The following is a 23,017-nucleotide window of genomic DNA, read 5'->3' on the forward strand; positions in this document are numbered from 1 at the left end:
TCTTGAATATTCCAATAACTTACATTAAACAATAATATTGATTCTTAGTCTGGTTATACTGATTCATACTAATAAACATAAAAATTGAGAGCTTCTTACTGACATGACGGTATTATTCTGACAACGTCGACATTATTTTTACCTTTCGACGATCAGTTGTATTTTTAATTTTGTATTCAAAATTCATTTAATATATTAATTTGTGAAGGAAATAATTATCCGTAACACATAAGTATTCCTGATGACGAATCAATATCCGAAACCGCTCGGACATAATAAAAATAGTTGGTAAGTGGAAATTATTATATAATTAATTTCAATACCAACGGGCCATTTCAATATAAAAAACATCAATACTAAAGGGATATGATTAATAATAAAATTAATTTCCCCAAAGTCATAATTGAACAACTTCAATTTTGCCACGCCGTACATCAACCGGGACGGTTGATGTACGGCGTGGCAAAATTGGATGGCAACGGGACGTTGCCATCCAAGTAAATTTTTGACCCTCTACAATCAACTGGTCCACATTAATAATAATCATGTTCTTATTGCCCACCGCTTAAATAACGTCTCTTCGAATCGCCACAAGCTTTCCCCTTTTTTTCGTAGTTTCCCAACAAAAGCCCTTGTGTACTATCATGCTAGTTCCTTTTAACCTCTGTTTTCTTAATATACACAATATGGCTCTCAAATGGCAAATGCACAATAATGGGAGCATTTTCCTTTTATTTTTACCAAATGTACGGGCTCAATCGCTACTTACCGATCTATTTGTAACGCATTCCTGTAGAAATCCCTCACAATCACACGGCAATCCGCATCGGAATTAAATCTCAGCACTTTGAATATTAAATTATTACGGTGTGCTCGGTCTTTGTAATTATAAAGCCGGCTCAAAATTTTGGCATTTTCTTCCTTCAAAATTCGCACTTCTTTCAACGATTTCCTCCGCGATATCTCGAACCGCAGCCGATATACTCAATATATCATCTTTTGTTGCCAGCTTGGCCGAGTTTTCATTGAAGAGTTTCTCATAAATAATATTTTATTTAACGATTTAATGTTATATAAAATAAAAGAAAACTGATTTGACAAAGTTGACAGATCGAAATAAGTCATTTAGAGAAGAAAAAATTGATACCTGAACTTTTATAAAAGTGGAAATGGTAAATGAATTTATAATAAACGTAAAAAAAAATAAATGCGTGAATGGTGGTGGTGGGGGGTTGAAGAGGGGTGAAAAATTGTATTATTGCGATTTCCGGCGAAAGTTGACGTCAAAAAAAGTATCCAATACAAAAGTTGTAAATCGTGCAAAAATCTACAACTTTTGTAGAGGTCACTTTTTAATAAAACCCCAAAATTTCCGAGAAATATGCGAAAAGTCTTTTTTATTCATTTCCGCAAAATAATTTAATTTTGACGAAACTTGGTGAAAGTATACCTTTCTGTGTCTTAAATAGCCACAAATTTTTTTTGTTAAAAAAATCAAGAAGTTTCCGAGACTCATTTTCTCCGGTCCAAAACATTTTTTTAAAAAATCTGCTTAGAAAAATCATTGTACACAGTTCTGCCAGTGCTTATTTTTTTTGTTTTGACGTATACGTTTTGGTAAAATAAAAAACATCTATAATCACAATTCAAAAATATGCTTAAAAATGCAGAAAAAAATCACTTGCAACAATGAATTTTTCAGTAATTGTTGATAATTTTTTAAAATTAAAAAAAACCAAAAACTGTGTTCATTGTATGACCTGAAACGTTATTTTTGTGCACTATTGCTATAAACATTCAATTCGAATAATGAAGCTCAGATAAATAAAAATAATATTTTTTTAATTTGTTTGTCATAGAATCAATTGTGTACTTTTTTTTAGTTTTTATGTATTCATAGATATATAAGCGATTTTTTTATTTAAATTATTTAAAATTACTATTTTTGATTTCAAAATATTTACTGGATATTTAGTTAAATAATACTAGGCCAATCTTGGTCTTTTTGGCAACTTTTTAACTTTATCTTCATCGTCTGATCCTTCATTAGACTGGGTTTCTTCCTGATCTTCAAACGTTTCTTCGATATCACTAAATTCCTCAGGTAATTGATTTTCTGAGTTCAAGCAAAGATTTAGCCGCTCGATTTCATGTGAAATGTCTTCAGAATCACTGAAATCTTATAAAATTTTAACAATGTTCATCAATTGTCTGAACCATGGCACTTTACATAAATCTGTATATCACAGTCCATGTTTTCGTCACCCGCATCTATTACCTTAACAACTGGATTCACACCTGCAAGAGATTGTTTTTAATAAATCTTCTGGCATGACAGACTTCTGTAAAGTGAGGCATGAGTGTTTTGTAATTATTCGCAATTATTTCTTTCCAGCCCCACTTAGTTCCAGTTATTTTGTTTCCAAGCCACATTTAAAGCTGAAAGTATGCTCTATAGGAGTGTTGTGGAGCTGCTCCAACAGTTGGTGGTAATTTTTGTAATTTAAATGTAGACTTTGCAGTTAATACTTTGTATTGCTGAAATCTCAAATCATCCAGAAATAATTTATCATTTGTGCTTTTGTAAATAGATGAAATTAATTTACAACCATTTCAAGCAATGACTTTTGGCTCTGCATTAGTCTGATAAAAAGGCTTTACCAACTCTGTCAACTCGGGGATTTAATCAGTGAATTCAAAGTTGTTTTTTCATTTGCCTGCAAAAGCAGATGTGTCACAGCCAGTAAAACAATGTAAAAAACCAACAATTGAACGTTAATCTTCATACTGAAAACTATTTGACGAATACATTGAGTCGCTTACATTGCCTGCACCTGGTTTGAGAAAGTAATTTGTTGCATTAGTCAAATTTAAGAGCCAAAAGATCAATATGTATTAATAATTAATGAATCTGCAACTTCGTCTGCATGTTTTATTGTATTTCCTTCAAATCTAAATGCTTTTGACAACTCTTTTATTAATTCATTCTTATTTTTATCATTTGACAAAAATTTCTCTTGTAAAAACGTTTTTTTTTTTCATTTCAATATTTAAAAAAAAGAACATTCAAAGAATTTTTTTGCCTTAAGCATTCATTTGTTTTTGTTGAAGATGAAGTTGAGTTTTCATTATCAGCCACATTATCCGGATAACCATCAAATATACAACTATTGTCTGCATAATAATTGCGTACAAAAGACAAATATTTTCTGGTGACACTTCAGTGGTATCATTTTTTTCCAAACAACTTAGTGCAACAGAAATCCTCTATCAATAACATGTACTACTACATTTTCGGTATTCAGCAAAAACAGCTTCAGTGCTAGTGAATTGATGAAACAATTACGATTTAACGTTTTTGCTGAAGCTGTTTTTTTGTAAAAAGAGATAGTGATGTCATAACGTCAAGCCAGAAAGAAAACCTGAAAACATAAGAAAAGTTGTTAAATCTTTCATTAAAGATTTATAATTTTATTATTATTTTCTCAATTTAGTTCTGATAATAAAGTTTTAAAATTTCTAATTGATTATTTATTATCACTCTTATAAAAGAAAAAAGATAATCTTTAACAGAAGTCAAGATGCTCCCCTATTGTTATTACAGAAGTGTTATCATAAAACAAAACTCAACATTTTAATTTCAATTTATTACTCATAAAAGTAAACAGTTTTATTTAAAGCACTGAAAGTATATTGATTTTTAAAAAACCAATCAAAATTTGAGAGTTGTGATTTTAATGAAACTGTAGAAAAGTGTAGATAATAGTTAGTGAGGCTCTAACTCCAAAATGGCTATTCCAATTTTCATGAGGCAAATTTCAATTCATCTCAGTTGTGCAAGTAATAATATGACAAAAAGTGTATCACAATTTTAAACACAATTAAAAGGCAGTTGCCACAAATCTTTTCCCAATCTGAAAAACTAAAAATTCAGACTGGAATTTTCCAGTCTAAAAAAACCAAGTGAAGTTTCAAATACGCATGCTTGAAAAGCAGACCACGATTTGATTGGTTTAAAAAACCAATCAAAATTTGAGAGTTGTTTGATTTTAATGAAACTAGAAAAGTGCAGATAATAAATCTGCTAGATAAATATGTTTCTTCCACCTGTTATCTTATTGTGAATTTTAAGTTACTGTATGAGTTTTATCCAAGGATAATTCTAGATTCTGACAATATTTTAAAACATTTTTTTTTTTTTTAGCAAGTTGAGAATTTGTTGTATTTTAACTAGAACATTGTTTCAGGCAAGATATATTGTATAACATAGATGTAATTATTTTCTGATAATCCTAGTGAAGTTTTTGTGATTTCTTTATTTATTTCTCTCAAAAGCATTGACCTGTATGTTGTGCAGTGATTTTGTATTTTTCAGTAGAACGTAATTGTTTATTTTGCTGTAATTACACTTATGATTGAAATTTAACTGATGTTAAGCAAGATTGTTGTTAAAAAGAATTTTGTTATGTTTAAGTTTCAAGAATATTTAAAGGTGAGTTAAAATCAAAACTGGTTAAAAGTACTTTAATCCCTTGTTGGGTAGATGCATATTTTCCCCGTTTGGAGGCTTTTATTTTATTGGCTTGGTTCATTCCAGTTTGTTGTTGCTTAGTAATTTTAAGTTGTTTTTAGACCTTAATGTTCAAAAACTTTTTAATTATTAAATAAACTAAATTTTTATTTGTCCATTTTTTGGATAGTTATTAATAATTTATAAAGTTACAGTACTTTATAACGTATGTTAAGAAGTAAAGAAAGTATTACAATTTTTAATTACAAGGTAATTCAGAACAATTTCTTGATCAGCTTTAATAGTAGTAGAGATTCTTAGTTTCAGGTAAACACAAGATCTAATGTCAAACAGGTGACCTGTTGCAAGGTCAAAGTTCATGCTGCATTATCAATATCATAATCAATTAGCTATCAGTTTTTTGAGTTATCAAGACCTATTCAGATGCTAATTCATTCCGTGAAGAGAGGTTAGTTATGTCTAGTCTTTTATGGAGAGAGTTTGGGATAAATTACCAAAGTATGTCAGTACTTAACATCATCGTATAGGGCACTTGGCTGTATTTATATTTAAATAGAAATATAGACTCTATAGAGAGAGACTACATCATATCTTCTGTGCTATTATTAGTCATATGTACAACGGATAATCATCTTGCAAAGAGTGCTGTCAGTCATCTTCAACAGCTGACTGTGAGTTCGACTGATGATTATTAACATTAGTTTATTCCTCTGTCCACAGAACGTTTTAGCATCTGAACAGGTCGCCAAAAGTGATTGCTAATTGACTAGATACTGATAATCTTAGCCTGCCCCTTTTTTATTTTTTACATGAAGTGAAATGCATTAACAATAATTGCATCAAAAGCTTAAATTAAACTTTGTAATTAGAGCTCATCGAAGAGCTATGGTCTCTGTTGTCAGACAAGACACTATACTAACTTATTAAAATGCTAATATTTACTTAAAGAGGAAAAGGGCATATAGTGAATTTAACTATTTCATGGTCTTTAAAATCACAGTGGTGTAGGCTTCAGTATTCTTTCTGAGAAATTCCTGAATTGTAAATATTAATTCTTTTTTCCCTTTCTTTGTTTAAAATTGTTATATATTTTTTTATTTGTAGAGTATTGTAATACTCAGTTTTTATATTTTTACTTTCTTTGTAACATATAGCCCTTCATTGTCACAAAATACAAGAATGAAGTATAATCCGATTGGTAATGAAAATATAATCAGTACAGTATATTTATGTACTATGTTCATCTATATTTTCATATTTGCTACACTGTTTCTGTTGTTTAAACCTTTGTGTAAAAAAATATCTTTATTTAATTTTCATTTTACCTTTTAAAAGAATTTTATTTGATACTCTAGTAAGATTATAGCTATTACAAAAATTCATACAAACTGCTACTGCTACATCAATTGCACATTTTTAGATAGCACAGTAAATGTTTCAAAATGTATAACAGTATGCCATATATTCTCTTGGCTTTCACTGGAGTATAGCAGGAGAGTAGTGCTTTAGGATGTTACTTTTGTTAGTGTGGCTGTAACTCCTAACTGACTACCCCAATTTTCATGAGGTAAATGTCAATTCTTCTCACTTGTGCAAGTAATAATATTCTTAAGAGTGTATCACAGTTCTAAACACAATTAAAAGGCAATTGCTACAAACCTTTCCCCAATCTGAAAACCTAAAAATTCAGACTGGAATTTTCCAGTCTAAAAAATATCAAATACAGATGCTTGAAACGCACAATATGAAAAACAGTTAGATTTAGTATCATGTTTACAACATTTAAAAAATTTTGAATTTTCATGAGTTTTGTTTAAAAGAAGCCTGTAAATAAATATTAGTTGATATATTGCAACTTTTGGAAAAGTGTATAATTCAGTATTTATGAAAATGCCTGCTGAAATTTCCCATTTATAGAATTTCACCAAAGATCATATTCTTTCATAATAAAAATAAATTATTTGATCTTTTTTTTTACATTTTCTTGAGAAAGTTTTATTGGTTTTATTTTTATTAAAATTTGTTTATTGTATATTGGAAAAATATATAAATCTATGCATGATAATTTGTTAGCGTGTATTCAGAAAACTCTTTTTAGATATCTACGCACTTCCTCTCCTGAATAGAGGCAATATGCATAGTACACCTTTTCATAACCTAACATTAATATTTTGCTCCTCATTATGAATGGTGCTGTTTCTTATGCTGAAGTATTAAGTATATACATGTGGTAAAATAGGCTCCAGCCAACATTATTTTCTCAAATTAGTAATGTTCACTATTCTGTCAGTCTCCTATGGTTAACACAGGTATACTTATAAGAATGGACATCTATAGTTCTAAAGTCACATCAGGGTTGACTTGTTAATATGCAACATAATATTTGGCTCATAAACTTGTAACAATGATCATGTGTACAAACTCATAATACCTTGTGCTTACTGTACAAGGTATTAATATTTACTGTGTACTATAGTACATTGTAAATATTTAAGTAGGTATAATTAAATAAACTTGAGAGAAATTGTTTGGTTTTGTGGAATATAGAAATATTAGCTACTCTACTTAACTACTATTTTAATTATTTTGGCTCTATTCTTAAATAGTTGCAATATATATATATATATATATATCTTAAGGTGATGGTAATATATAATTGAAGAACCACATGTTGACTAAATTTTTAATGAAAATTGTAATACATTTGTGTACCTAATTATTTATTTTTCTTGAAGTTTGAAAATCATTTCATAAAAGTTATTAGCTTAGAGTGATGAACCAATAAAAATCAAGAAAGTAATTCTGTTTTCTAATAACTGTATTCAAAAAAAGTTAAAAATCAAGCAATTGCTGATTGGTGTGTTATCTAATCAGTAACAAAAAAAAGTCATAAAATGATTAAACATTTGTTTGAATGATTGTTCATTAACAGTATTAAAAAAGTTAAATTTTAAGTATGGAAGTGTAGTAGTTTTCTTTTAAAGTGTATGACTTAGTATATATTCACATAAAAATTGTAAACCTCATTTCATGTAGTTTAATTCATGTTGGTGGCTTGATATAGCATTTCTTCATTTATTGTACTTTGTATAACTTTGTAATTTTATTTTCATATAAGACCCAGAGCAGGTTGTTTATTCATTATATACATTTTTATTTTATTGTATCTATTTTTGTATAGCTTCTTAGTGTAACTGTGCTATAGTGTTTCTTGTTATAGTTTATTATTAATATTTTTTAACTCAAGTAACAGCAGATTAATGCTCAGTAATAGTTTGATTAATTGTAATTTGACAATAATAATTATAAGAATTAACTTGTATAATTCATAAAAAAAATTCCAGCCTGATCATGATTTGAACCTTTCCAGATAAAGGGCATGAAATAATCAGACGACCATGGTGGTAATTGGGGTGGTATTAAAATTGTGTGTTAACATATTATTTAACCATACACAACATTTCACTTCATTTTGTATTGTGAAAAAATGTATATTAAATATTATGATTACACTGAATAAAAATGATGATTTTTCTTATTGTACTTGTGAGTAAATTGGCAAAGTTCTATGCCTTACATTGGTTGTTGGTACAGAAACAATTTGAATATTTAAATTATTATGATTAGAATACTTTTCTTGTGTTATTTAAAGTCAAAGATACAGTGATTAATATGGCCGGGGACTGTACCTTTTAAAATTGCTGATCATAAACTTATTGATGGCAGCGATATATTGTCTCATATATAGGTGACTTTGAGGAATTAGCTAATTTCATTGCCCACCTGACCATATAAGATAAACTGGTGTTAAGCAGAAATGTCATTCTATCTGCTATGTACTTCATGCAGGACAGAAAATTATGTTGAAGGAAATTTATCTCTTTGTAAACTCCTACAATTATTGTCATGTTGTACCGAAAGGAACTTCCCTCCTCCTATTTCAGGGAAATCAACTGTGAGTATATAAGATCTTATGTGATGTTGGAGATGTTAACAATAAACCTAGAAGCTATAACATCCGAGTTTACAGAACATGTAAATAGACTGTGTTGATCATTTAGGCCACTTCAGTGGTTATATCAACAGGTTGAAGCATCTTATTCAACCTGCCAGAGTTCACTAAACATTGTAACTGCACCTTAGTGAATTCAAACTATACAAGAGATATCCTCTTTGAATTCAGAAAATGATTATGTTTATTGTGTAGCTTACAAAACTCTGATAATAGTTATATTCACAAGGTCACAAAAAGCCTATGTTAACTTCACTTTGGTTTATTAATAAGGCTTGGTTTTATTTAAGTGGATATGTTAATAGCCTGAACATATAGAGTACCATTAATTCACATGCAGTTCACATGATCCTCACCTGAAGTTAATTAACATTATTGCAGAATTCAACAAGGTTGTGTATGTTAGACCTGTAAAGTAAAATTATCTTGACTCATGAATTCTTTAATGAATTATTAAGATTAATTAATCTTAGAAAAGAAAGCCATGAATGGTGGACTTCAAAGGCAATATATAGAAATGTTTCTTTAAGTGGAATTGTATCTGCTACAAAATTGAGGACAGCCTTAGCATCTTCTGTAGTTTTACTACAGCTTCACTGTAGTTTTAAAGCTTATATTCATCCTTCAAAAATATTAAATAAAAAATGGTGTTAAAGTTTATTATCTATGAGTCCAGAGAAATCCAAGTCGCTCTTTACAGACTACAATTGTTTGGAGGTGTAGATCTTATAAGACTTTCTCTCACCTTCATCCCTTGCTCTTTATTTTCTTAAAAAATATATCATCTTTAATTTATGTTTGTATAGGTAGGAAGCACCATATGTTTGGCAGTTAATATTTATTTATTTGTTATCTGTTTTAATAATACCCAAATATTAAATATGTTTTGTTATTGCAAGTAACATGCTGTATTAAAAAGCAATTAGAATTCTTTATTTGCTGGAAAAAAAATAGTATCTATTACTTTTGTCTTTTTATCTGATAATAACTCATAAAATGTATTTTGATTGTCTGTGCAAGATTTTATCATGTATGACTGCTATTTGGTTCTTTTAAATTAAGAACTCCTGTTGATGCTACTCTACATTATTTGTCAACAGTTGTGATAAAAAGATTTTCTATTGAATTCAGTTACAAAATTGGTTTATGGTTTTTTTTATTTTTACCTTTGTCCCATTAAACATTTGGTCCACCTAGCCATTTCTTTTATCTCTTTTGGTCTGTTACCATTTTTTTCCTCTCACTGAAAATTCCAGATATGTACTTATGCCACTCCACCCAATCGCTCTCTTTCACAAACTCTCTGATCTTGTCTCATTCACCATTCTCAGATTTCTACTTTCTATACAAAGAGCTTTCGCGTCAACTGACTTCGTATGATAGTGTTTCTGATTTTGGTCATGTTTTATTTTCTGCACTAATCATCTCAAATACTTCATTTCAGTTACTATCAGCCTATTCTTATGTTTTTTCAGCAGTGTTAGACGTTCTGTAGCATAGATTAAAACCAGGGAAAATATCATGTTGTAAATTTTCATCTTTGTTTCCCAGCTGACTTCCCTTTTACTTATAAGTGTATTACTCATTTAAAAAAATCATTATTCCTGGGTACTTCAAACTATTCACTTGATCCAGCTTTATTCCATTCCACTATATAGTTAAACCATGTTTATCCTCCATTTCATCACTTACTCTCTGAGGGTTCATCTCCAGCCTCTTTGTTCAAAAGGACTATCCTATTCATTTACTGAATTTTTTAAGTCATCCTGATTCATTCTCCAGTTTCCAATGAGATTTCTCTATTCACCTTTTACATTGTCTTATATTGCCATTCATCAGCATGGTGAACAGAAGTGGGTTTAGACGATCTCCCTGCTTTAAACCTTGCTGACTTTTCAAACAGCTTCCATAACATTTCGATAAAATATTTAATTTATTTGGTCAACATGGCTGTGGTTCCAGAGCCTTCCATAATTCTTGCGCTGTAACTCTATTGAAAGCAGCTTATCAAAAAGTGCTTTATTTATTTCTATTTATTATTTTCTATTTATTATTTATTTATTTCTTTATTTATTTATATCCATTGTGCCTTAACATATCCATTCGCAAGGTAAATATATGATCTATTGTTTGTGAGGCCTTCCTAAAAGCAGTCTGCTCATTTTTTTATCTCCTCTTCTATTGCTGCCATCAATCTCTTTTCCAGAATATGACTGTAAATCTTTATAACCACTGATGACAAACACGTTACCCTATAATTTTCACACTTAATAAGAGCTGCTCTTCCTGAGGATTGGAATAATCGATTCATTTCCCAGTTTTTTGGAATCCTCCCCTCAAGCCATGATTTGCTGCACGCTTTTCACAACCAATTTTTTACCTTCTTTCCTTCATACTTAATAAATTCTGGGTATATTCCACCATCACCAGTAAACTTTCCTAGTTTTATTTCTTTTGTAGCATTCTGGACTTCACTGAGCATTATTTCTCTTTCTTCCTCAGCTTCTAAACACATCTTAACTAACTGCTGGACCAACTTCTTGTTCTTCAGTTTCGTTGAAAAACATTCTCACAATGCTTTTTTCAGGTGAAGTATCTCTCTCATATTTGTTCTCAAATTGCCATTCATATCTGTTATTCTTAACTGTTTTCCATAACCCTTTAAGATTTTTAACGACCTGTCATAACTTTCTGTTATTTTCCCAGTACTATTCTCTCATATCACATTCGAAACTACTTTAGTAACTACATATATTTGAAAGAGAGAATTAACTAATTTTGATATACTCCTTAACCAACTTAACTAATTCTGTGTAAGCAGTAGATCAGTTTCATTGAGCTAATAATCATTTCTTGCACCAGGTGGGTAAATTGCATACATAAAGGGTTTTTTACTTTCGTTTTCTAATTATGCCAGCTAAGCTATAGAGGCAGCTAACTTTTCTTGAATTGTTTTTACCATACTCAACATTTCCTGTAACATATTAGTTCTGATTGTATTTTCTTTGTTTCAGAGGCTTGACCTTATAAAAAAAAACAAACATGAGTGTTCCAGCTGGTGATGTAGAAAAGGGGAAAAAGGTAGTAATTATTCTTAATATATGTTAAAACTAGAATTTAATTTAATATTATAATATTCAAACTATTATTATCTACACCATTATGATGAAATTCTTAAAATTATAAAATTCAGTTAAAAAAATGTTTGTTTTCAGTGTTTTATTAACATATAGCTTCACAAATGTCCTTAAACCAATCAAACATTTTAACAGTAAATAAAGTGATAAACTAACACACCATTAGAATTATTTATTTTTTTGGTTCAGTTAATTTATTGTTTTAAACTTTTAAATTATTTTTCTTTGTGATATTTAATTTTGATCTTATAAATATTGTTTCTTTCCCAGAATTTTGGTACAGTATTGTAATGGGTAAAAAATGACCACCTTCCAAATTTTTGTATTTCTCAACATTGGAAAACTTCTGAGTTAAGTTCTTTATCTATGTGTTGGTCTCTATTTCTTAGTTCTTAGAAATGGTTTTATGTAAAAATCATGATATTTTATTTGGTAAAATGTGAATTAAAGGATTGTTCTATTACATTTTTGGTAATGTGTTTAAGAATTGGTTAGTGTGTGTTCTACACAAAAGGTCAATTTTATGAAAATGTTACCTGTGTTTTTTTCTGATTGAAAAAGATACAATATAACTATTATTACCATTGGAATTAACACTGCTGAATAAGTTTTATTAAAGCATCCTTCACTCATAAAAATGTTGGCTTTCAACATATTGGCTAAGATTTTAATTTTTTTATTATAGAACTTAATTGAGTGGTAGTATTATTACTATATTAAAACTGATCCATCAATCGGTATATTTTCTGATTCAGGAGACAATGAAATTTCGAGATCCAAGAAAAATGTACTTATAAAATGTGTTTGTGGTTCTGTTTCACTTAATTTCTTGAGTTTCTATGTGTAGCATTAATTAATTTTTATAATTCATCCATTGTTTTTCTATGAGAGTCATTGAAATTTAAACCCGAATTTTTCTGCATGAACTGAGGAAGAGCAGTGAATGTGATGGGGGTGCTGTGGGTAGTTAGTTGGATAAGGTGTGGAGGGAAGCAACTAGCCAGCCATGCCTGTTGATCACATTCCCTCATCAGTAGCAAAATGTCTGAGCAGGAGGTACCTACATCCATTGCACCACAAATCATCAGATTTCTCACCAATGAAGATGATCCTGTGAAATTGCGAATTACTCGAGGCACCCTTCAGAAATGCTACCCTGTCAGAAACTCGTGTGTTTGGGCTAAATAATTTTGAGGTGGCGTGATGCAATGGAGAACGAAAGTCTCAAACATTATCCATGGACTAGCATCAATGATGACTAAATTCAGGCCATTCGTGACCTTTTGGAAGGTTACTAAACCAGCATAACCGTTGCTAAAATTACATCAGAGGTGAGCATAAGTGTTGGGATGTGCATACAATGCTGTCGGACACTCTTGGATACAGCAAAATGTCGGCCAGGTAAATTCCACATCTCACTGAGGCACAGAGATATGTGCGGAAAGACATCTGTCAGCAGCTTCTGAATCACTTTGAGGAAGGAGAGTCATTTTTGGATAGTATTGTGACCTGCAGTTAAACATAGGTTCACCATTATACCACCAGAAAGCAAGTGCATAAATATGGAGTAGTGGAAGATTTAGGAGGGGGCATCAATCAAACCCAAGAAATGCTTGTCAGCTGAAAACATTCTGGTAACTGTGTTTTCGGACTCAAAGGTGTGTTGCTGGTTGATTTCCTACTCGAACATAGGACTGTAAATGCAGCATAGTACTGCCACTCGTTGAGGATTGCTTATCACAACAAATGACAGTGTCAACTGATTCACAAGGTCCTCTTTCTTCCCAACAATACATAGCCACATACAGCAGTTTAGACTCGCAATAAAATCATTAAAATTCATTGGATACCTCTTGAACACCCACATACAGTTTATAAATTCCAGTTTATACTCTTATTTGAAGAACCCACATATTAATATATCATTATTTTTGTTTCTAAAAAAACTTTAAACAACTTCTTTGAATGATTTCCATACTGCTAGTTCTATCACATATTAATTTTATGATTTCAGGACCGATGAATATACCTTCTTTTCAATTTAGCTTCTTTTTTGGAAAAATCTGAGTTAAATATTTAAACCGTGGGCCTTCCCCATCTTTATCTAATGCTTTCAGAAGATACATCTTTACTCTTTTTTTTTTCTCCGTGAGGCTCAACAAGTGGTTGCATTTTTTAAATTTTTCTATCCCTAAGTAAAATTGTTTCTAATTAAATAATGTTGATTGGTACCATTACTATCCCATAAACACAAGAATTGCAGTATTTTGTAATGTCATGCCATTATCAAAGAAAAGCCCAGTAACTTTAAGATAATCACAGATTTGTCATAAGCATTCATCATCCTTAATATACTTTTAAATGTTTCCTCCATTCCTACAGTATGAGCTACTAATGTAGATATAAGTGTATTTGAAATTTATCCACTATGAGAGGTGGATCAAAAAATAAGTTACACCCTTGCCATGTTCTTGAACTGAAAGGGATATATCAATGTATTGTGGTGGCAGCATTGGTTATGTTGTTTTCACACTTCTCCAACAGCAATTCTGTATGACATTCAGTATGTGTGTAGTGTCGTCAATATGGCGTGTCCTATAGAGGTTTCGTCCAGCATAGAATGGCATTTAGTAGTCTTGAGTTTTGTGGGCAAAAAATGATAATTGTGGAATTCATCACCAAATTGTTGAGGTATATGGTGAGAATGCAATGTCATGCTCCATGATCACAAAATTGTGCCAAATGTTCAGAAACTGAACAACAAATGTGAGTGACAAGCTGCTTGCTGGGCGTCTTTCAACTGCAAACACGATGGGTAACATGGAACGTGTTAATGATATGATCTTGAGTAACTGGCGCATTAAAATCAGAGCAATTGCAAGTGAACTTAACATCAGTTATGGTAGTGTGTTTGCGATTATTCACAATCAGCTTGATTACTGTAAGATATGTGCCACATCTTTTACTGACAACCACAAACATCAACGTTTTTTGTCTGCTCTTTCTTTTCTTCAATGTTATTTTAGGAATGGTTCACAGTTTTTGAAACAAATCATTGCAAGGGATGAGAGCTGGTTGCTTCATTGCAATCCTGACTAAACACACATGAATGGAGACAAAAATTCATTGCAACAATCAATGCCAAATCTTACTTTGAGACTTTAAGAAAATTGTGTAGAGCCATTAAAGATCGAATACCCAGAAGATTGAGCAATGGGGTCGTGTTTCTTCCCCACAACACTACTCCTCATTCAGCTCATGTGACAAAGGAGTTACTATAAAAATTCAAGTGGGAAATGCGGTCTCATCCACCTTACAACCCTGACCTAGCACCCTGCAGTTACCACCTGTTTGGTCTCAAGCGAGATCTGGAAGGGAGCATTTCGCTAATGATAATGAAGAACTGAAAGAAGCAGTCCTTATATGGTTGAAGGAAATTGGATGAAAATTTTATGAGTGTTTTTGAAAATCATGTCTCAAGGTATGAAAAGTGTTTCGAAAACTTTGTAATTATGTCGAAAAATAGATAAAACTATGTAGTTTTATGTTCAATAAAAAAATTGCCTTATAAATATATATTTGTTTCATAGACGGTGTGTAACTTACTTTCTGATCATCCCTCATACATATGTAACATGATCTGATAAAACAATGCATTAACATCACAGCAGGTATAAATTAAGCTATTTATTTATATTATTTCATTTAAGTTTTGCAAATTCTATGCAAAGAAATTTTATTTTATAAGTTCCTCTCCTTCAAACATAGTACTAGGGGTTCCACTTGTTTAGACAAATACAAATAAGAACAAAAAAAAACACTGTTTAATGTTTGTGTAATGGGATGTGGTTTAAGTATTTGCTATTTGTGGTATGAATTTTTTTCTTTTGATGTAGATATTTCTACAATAGTGTCAGTATAACCTTCATCACAGTCTGAAATTTCTTGCCAAAAAACTGGTGGTGTTTTTTGGCAAGAAAAACACCACCACGGTGGTGATTTGGTGATAAGTCTTCACAATGAAGCTCTATTTTCAGTTGATGTAATATTTGAGTACATAATACTAGTTTTATTTTTTAAGTAAACCAGTGATGTTAGCAATATTGTAAGCAAAATTATAATCATAATTATTTGTGTTGGTTCTCGCCAAATTCTTGGTATTTCAAAGGTCAGATAATCAATTTTTTCCTTGTAACCATCATGTTAGTTTAACATACAGCTTGCTGTATGTAAACTAATGATTTTTATCCTGGTCTCCCAAAAGACAACTAAAATAGGTTATAAGCAGTTTTCAGCAGTGTTGTTATTGGTTTGTGATGACTTTTGAAGATGAATTCCCCGCAAACATAAAAAAAGAGTTACCTGAAATAGATTTCTACTTTGTTTTATTTTTGTTTATTTTGTTTTTAAGTTTAATCCCTTCTTTCTTATATTTACTCCTGACAAATCTTGTGTATTGCAGTAGCTTGAATTTGGTTTTGCAGGTTTTTGTTCAGAAATGCTCTCAATGTCATACTGTTGCCAAAGGTGACAAACATAAGGTTGGACCAAACCTCCATGGATTAATAGGTCGTAAAACAGGACAGGCACCTGGATTCACATACACAGAAGCTAACATCAGTAAAGGTAATCTATTGCATTATTTTTTCTTCACGATTATAAAAGAATTATAGTGTTAAAGTTGACTTACTATTTGTTAAGTTAAACAGCAGATAATTAATGTCAGTATTAATTAAAAGAATTCATTGTTAATGTATTTTTGTATAACTTCTTTTTGCTACTAGTAGATTTCATGTATGAAGATAGTTAAAGATTTTTTATTCTGATATTTTACTCTTTAAATGGTAATCTGTATGTAACAGAAGTACATAAAAATGTATGATTTTTTTTTTATGTTTTACTATTGTGCAATGGTGATTTTTTTTTTTAGATACATTCTTTGATAATTACTTAATAGGTTGTCTGCAGAAAAATGATATTTTGTATCTGTGTTTTTTGATAGAACTTATCTTTATTTAGTTAACCATAAGGTTGAACCTACTCTAATTATTATTTGTGTAAATGAAAGGAGCTAGGTTATTCTTCAGTCATTTGCTTTTAGTAAATAAGAAATCAAGCACAATGATGGTTAAATTATTGGTTTATCTCTTTAAACTGCATTTTTCCTCCTAAAGCTGTTCCTTGTTTACAGGTTATTAATAGAAACCTGCAATAATTATAAATAAAATTAATTGTTAAAAATATTGATTGAATTAATAAAAAATAATAAACATGAACTATTTGGTAAATCATATCCTTGCATTCATCTTTATTATTATTTTTACCTTTCAAAGTGATTGTGTAAGGTGGTTTAACTTCACTTTCCTTCCAGATAACAGAGCTATAAAGTCCAAACTTTAATTATATCATTTATTAAATTAATAAAGAATCATGAACTTTGTCTTCAGTTACCAAATTATAGCTTGTATTTTACAGTAAGAATATAAAAACACTTTAAGATTATGTTAAACCTGCAAAGTAGCAATAATAGTAGAGTGTTTAATAGGTTATCATTGCAGTTCTTAAAAGTTACATGGATGTTTTCGTTATGGTAAATATAACTCGGCATATGAACAAATCAGAATAACTCCAATGTTAAGTTTGGAGTTCAGAGGAGGTTCAGTATCACTTAATAGTATGTTTGTTATTTGAAGCCCGTATTACATTTTATTTCCTTAAAATAAAGATTTCTCCCCTTGAGATTTTGAACTCTTTCAACACTTAAATAGGAAATGGAATCCTCAGACAGTTGCTCAGGATAAGTCACCATCCTGCCGAACTCCAGAAAATTAGGACTTGCTTCATTGTTAGAAGTAGGTGTCAGGATGGCACTACAATTAGAAAAAGTTCAGTGGCTAATGTAGTTCTCATGGTACCTATTCAAGTAAGAAGGTTAGGAAGGAGGATGGTGGAAAAAATTATCAACCACTGGAAGGACTGCATCTAATTAGGATAGTGTATTGTAATTCTTTTTTGTTAAATTGCAATCTATTATACTTATTCTGTTGAACAAAAACTAATTTTGGTCATGGGGAACATTTCTTAAGACCACTTTTTACATTTATATTACTTATTGACTTCAATTATTTTGAATCTATTAATTTCAATCCATTATTTTTAAACTGATTCCGACATTTTCTTATAATTTAACCTCTAATCCTTTTGGATCTTTAATGTATAAGCATTCTAATTTTTTTCTTTAGCTTAGCTTAACTTCATAGATTTGAATGATTAAATGTTATTTTATATATTTATATTTAGGTATTACTTGGAATAAGGATACACTTTTCATATACCTTGAAAACCCTAAGAAATACATTCCTGGCACAAAGATGATTTTTGCTGGTATCAAGAAGCCACAGGAACGTGCAGACCTTATAGCCTACCTAGAACAAGCAACAAAGTAATTACAAACATAATACTATTTTTAAAGTGTAAGCTATTAAATTGTAGTGAAAGAAGTATTAAATTGTATGACCCGAGGGCCAAGCCAAATGTTCAATGACCGAATGAAGCTGGACTTTATTTCTATTTCCTGGTGTATATATTACATCATGGTGTTCAATATTTATTTATTTTTATGTACTGTAAAGTGTATATTATAATGTGTTTAAATTATTTTGGTTCCTTGTTGTTATTGATTAAAAAATTTGAATGGTTTAATTGTATTTATTTATTCCCTTCTTTCCTTGGATATATTGTTACATTAATTATTTATGGAATATTTTGCGCTGTAATTGTTTGTAAAATATGATATATAGATCTAAGATAAGACAAAACTACAATTTAGCAAAAGATAATTGTAATGAATTCCCTCCTTAAAATCCTTGATTTGATAAATCCTTGATGTCTTAACAGTATTTTCCTCCTGTCATATGATGTTTGTTATTAGATTGTGAAATTTTGTCAACAGTTTACAAGAACTTAACCAGTGCAGAAATGGTACAAAAGAAATGTTTGTGAAATTGCTGAGAATAATGTTAATAACAGCGATTTTTTACCTATACTGAAGCATATAGTGTAAATAAAGTTTATACAAGTTTTATATATCATAGAAAATGTATGTGATTATAACCTCATCTATTCTCGGTTTTTTCCTTCAATAATAATAATAATCTTGGGTATTTTCTGTTGTATGTAGTATATTGAATTAGCTGAATTAAATTCATATAGAACTGATTTTGAGACTAGAATTACCCGTACTCATTTCCCTAAATTACCCAAAAATTTGCCAAATCATCATAATGACTGCAGAGTATTAATAGCATTATATATCTTTGCCAATGAGTTAGAAATTACTTAATTTTATAATATAACATTTTAAATTCAATAGTAATTTTGTTCTTTCCAAATCACTTTTGTTAACATGTGTAATTTTTTGTTAGTATTGAAATTTGTCTAAACAACAAAAGAAAAATCATGTTTTTATTACTTTTTAATCTAAATCTTAATTGAAAAAACTCCCACTAAATTACATTCCCATAAGGAATATTTAAAAAAAATTAATCTCATCCTTTTCAAGTGCCTAATCATAATTTTTTTATAAACATTTTGTATAAAAGGAATGCCAATATCAAATTGGGTTTTCCCAGTTATCACCAGTTTTTCAAGAGATAAATTTCAGTCAAAAATGGTTATAATCTGACCATAAATGGTCGCAAAATAAGTATAGTTATTATTATGTATTATGTGGGCATAGATTAATTTGTTTCAAAACAAATATTCTTAAAAAGTAATCCCACATTAACAGTTACAGGTAATACAGCACATATAACTGTTAGTAAATAAAAAAGACTACAACAGTACTTAAAGCATGAAAATGAGTGTTACAGAAAGTGTAATAATGTATCAGTTTCTTACTCTTTAAACAGATTTAATCACATAAGAGTGTAAATTTATTTTTTTTAGAAAGTGACAATAATAAATATTATTTTTAACCTATATATTGAAAATATTGTTTATTTATTAAAAACAAAATGAAGGCTAAACTGTTTATTTTTAATTTAATAAATAAAGTTTGTTTTAAAATATTGCAATTTAATTATTTTCAAGAGTTTTTTTTTTTTTCATTAAATCGCAAGTATAAGCACTTGCTTCATAATGACTTATAATAATGTCATTAATGAGTATTTAAAGGAAAAGAATTCTGTTTGTTATCAAGGTAATAAAAATAATCTATATATTTTTAATTACCTTTGAGAAATAAATTTAATACTAGGAAACCATGTTTTCAAATCAGAGACACAAATTTATTGGTGTTAAAACACAAAAAAATTAACTTTCTTAAATATTATGGCCAATTAAATTTTACATCTATGGGTCCTCTAATTAAAAAAATTATTTTATTTAATGTTAGAAAGTCATATTTATATTATTATATAACGCTCACTATGTACAGTTATATCACAGAATTTTCTTGGGACATTCATAACCTATTCTACTTGTGAATTTAATGGAAAAAGTTCATGTAAAATGCCTCGTTTGCGAGTTACAACTAGTGAATGATTTCATTCAGATTTCAGCCAAAGAAAAGATAGAAAAATTGGAATTTTATTTAGAAATAGTACACTAAAGCAAATTGCATTATATGTATCAGTTTCTAATAAATGTTCAAAAATGGGCACACCATTTTTAATACATTTTGTTGGCTCATGGTTTTTTTGCTCATTTTAGTTATTCAAGGCAGTCCTTAAGTTTCTCAGCTGCATCCATAATGCAGACAATTAATTCTTGACGAGAATTTAATTTTGTTTTTTATACAGTAATTTTCATCCATCTCTAGATGCAAAAATCTAAAGATGTTAGATCAATTAATCTTGATGGCCAGGAAGTGATGCATTTAAGTGAGTGGAAACGGCACACCATCATGCTGGAAGTACTTGTAGAGAGTTGTCCATATTGCACCAGTTGCAGAACTCCCAAGCCAATAATTTTAAACTTTGGTATTTAATAAAGTGGACAATCTCCTGGGTGTAGATGTTGAACTGGATAAGGATAAAACTTGTTTTGTTTAAGTGTCTCCAAACCATTGAATGCAAAACTACGATCAGAAAGATATCCTGGACTGCATTGATAATAATTTCATCAATAATAGCATTGTTTTGGACAGTAGCTGGTACGAATACTATGTTGTGAATTTCCCAAAGATTGTGAAAATTCACACTAATTGTTTTGGAATCAGGAATCCCCTGCAATTCAGAAAACATATTTTATACTCTATTGCAGCAGCTGTAGCATTACCACCATTACACACACCCAAAATGAATACCTTATATTTCTCTGTTGTAAATAAGTGCGGCATAACTTCTAAGGCAAACTAATCACATTCAAACTAAAATTCACAGAAAACCTCTGCTAACGACAATACTCAATATACCTAATGTGCCTTACAGAATAATTTATTCACTAATACAGTAATCTTGTTGATCAGATGTTGTTAGTTGTTATCAACTTTGAAATAATAATTTTTCAAATAATTTATTGTATTTCTATCATTAATAAAAGAAATTAAGTAATTTTTATTTTACAATTGTGTGCAATTTCCGGTTTTATTTTTACAAATTTTTCACATCACCAAAAGAGAATTTGATTTTTGTTTGCATTAAATAAGTACTTTTCTGGCAAAAGTAGCAATGTACATTTTTTAAATAAAATTCAAATCTTACTAACTTTTCTTTGTTTTATTAAACTTATCTTAGACTATTTTGTTCAGAATTAAATTCTCTCCAAGTTTTTTTATAGGTTTTTTTACCCTAATTTATTGGTACACCCCAGATTTCTCAAAATCTACTGTAGATACAGACTTAGGACCTTTTTAAAACGTTTTTTTCAGGTCAAAAATCATAAGAAATCACTGAGTCTGACTCTTAACCAACTAATTAACCAACTAAAAGTTCACTACAACCTCATTTCACTGGGGTAGTTGAAATCTGAGCAAAATCATTCACTAGCCGTAAGTTTCAAATGAAGCATTTTAGAACACATGTTTCTTATGAATTTTTTGCATTATTTTTATGAGTAGAATAGGTTATGAAAGTCCCATGAGAACTTTGTGATACACTCTGTATAATACAACTCCATAGTTTTAGTTATTGCATACCATTACATTTGCATCATTATATATATATAAATTCTAACTTAACAAATGTAATGTTTTAATTAAAAGGCAATTTGATAATTACTATTGTTTTAAGAAGTTTGATATTACTTATTTTATAATACTATTCACTTATTAATAAATTAGCTATACTCTTTGTAGATTTAAGAATTATATAATTTTTATATAGGCTACAAATAAATGTCAGTTTTCTTTTTAATAATTTGTTGGTGTGGAAATTTCCTCCGAAGAAGCAAGCAATTTTTAAATATTTTCAAAATCTAGGTTCATTTAGTACAACATGGTAATAGTGTTGATACCACCTTAAATGTATTTATACATTTAACCTCCAGTCAGCTATTAAAAAGACAAAAATTAAATTGAAAAAGATTACTATTTGCAAATGTTAGATATACAGTTACCTCCCAATTATCCACAAGCAGTGGATAATAGTTTTGAAAACTTATGATTCAAAGTTTTTTCATTATTCTGTGATAGGCTTTACTCCTTTCATTCATGTGCCACTTGAATGTGTGCATGTTTTAATATGTAATGCTGTATTATAGATCATTGTGAATATGATAGAATGATTGTTCATTGTGCAATATTATTATGTGATGCAACTACAAATTTCAATTAAAACAAAGTGTTTTCAGACAGTAACATAAGTCAATTGCATATTTTTTTTTTTAAATATCAGAAAGAGTAAAATAAACATTTTATTAATTTCTTTTTAATATCTATGTTTTTTTTCTAGTTAACTACTGTATGTAGTTTTAATAAGTGTTTGTTAATGCATTACGAAGTACGTACCACTATTGCATGTACAATGTATTTATGAACAGTGTTAGTAATAGTGAACATTTTTTATGTGTTAAAACATATTTTGAATAACCTTTTGGATATTACTTTTACCAGGTAGGTTAGAGTGTATTGTATTTTATTTTATTATTTATTCTTACACCTTAATATAATAATGCATGTAAATAATGTACTGCAGTACAGTATTAGGTCATTTTGTAATATGGAGAAAGAGCTGCAAAGCAATGAAAACCTTGTTACCATGCCTGTTGATGTAGCAACCACATTTGGAAGGTTGTTTAGGGCAGTTTCACTTACATCATTGTACTGCCCTGAGTTTGTGAGATATAAGTTGCTGGTAGAAAATATCCCATTGGTGATAGAAGAGTCGCAAAATGATT

At 29.7% G+C, this 23,017-nt stretch overlaps 1 protein-coding gene across 1 annotated transcript in view; it reads left to right on the top strand.

Annotated features, from left to right (window-relative positions):
• Positions 1 to 18,382, top strand: part of LOC142331103 (cytochrome c) — a 31,349-nt gene extending 12,967 nt beyond the window's left edge. The window contains exons 2-4 of the mRNA XM_075376776.1: positions 11,558 to 11,624; positions 16,165 to 16,306; positions 17,981 to 18,382. Of these exons, the coding sequence (XP_075232891.1) occupies positions 11,586 to 11,624; positions 16,165 to 16,306; positions 17,981 to 18,126 (327 nt within the window). The 5' untranslated portion in view covers positions 11,558 to 11,585 and the 3' untranslated portion in view covers positions 18,127 to 18,382. The remainder of the gene's footprint in view (positions 1 to 11,557; positions 11,625 to 16,164; positions 16,307 to 17,980) is intronic.
• The last annotated feature ends 4,635 nt before the right edge of the window (positions 18,383 to 23,017 follow it).

Source organism: Lycorma delicatula, chromosome 1 (assembly GCF_047948215.1).
Source record: "Lycorma delicatula isolate Av1 chromosome 1, ASM4794821v1, whole genome shotgun sequence".
NCBI lineage: Eukaryota > Metazoa > Arthropoda > Insecta > Hemiptera > Fulgoridae > Lycorma > Lycorma delicatula.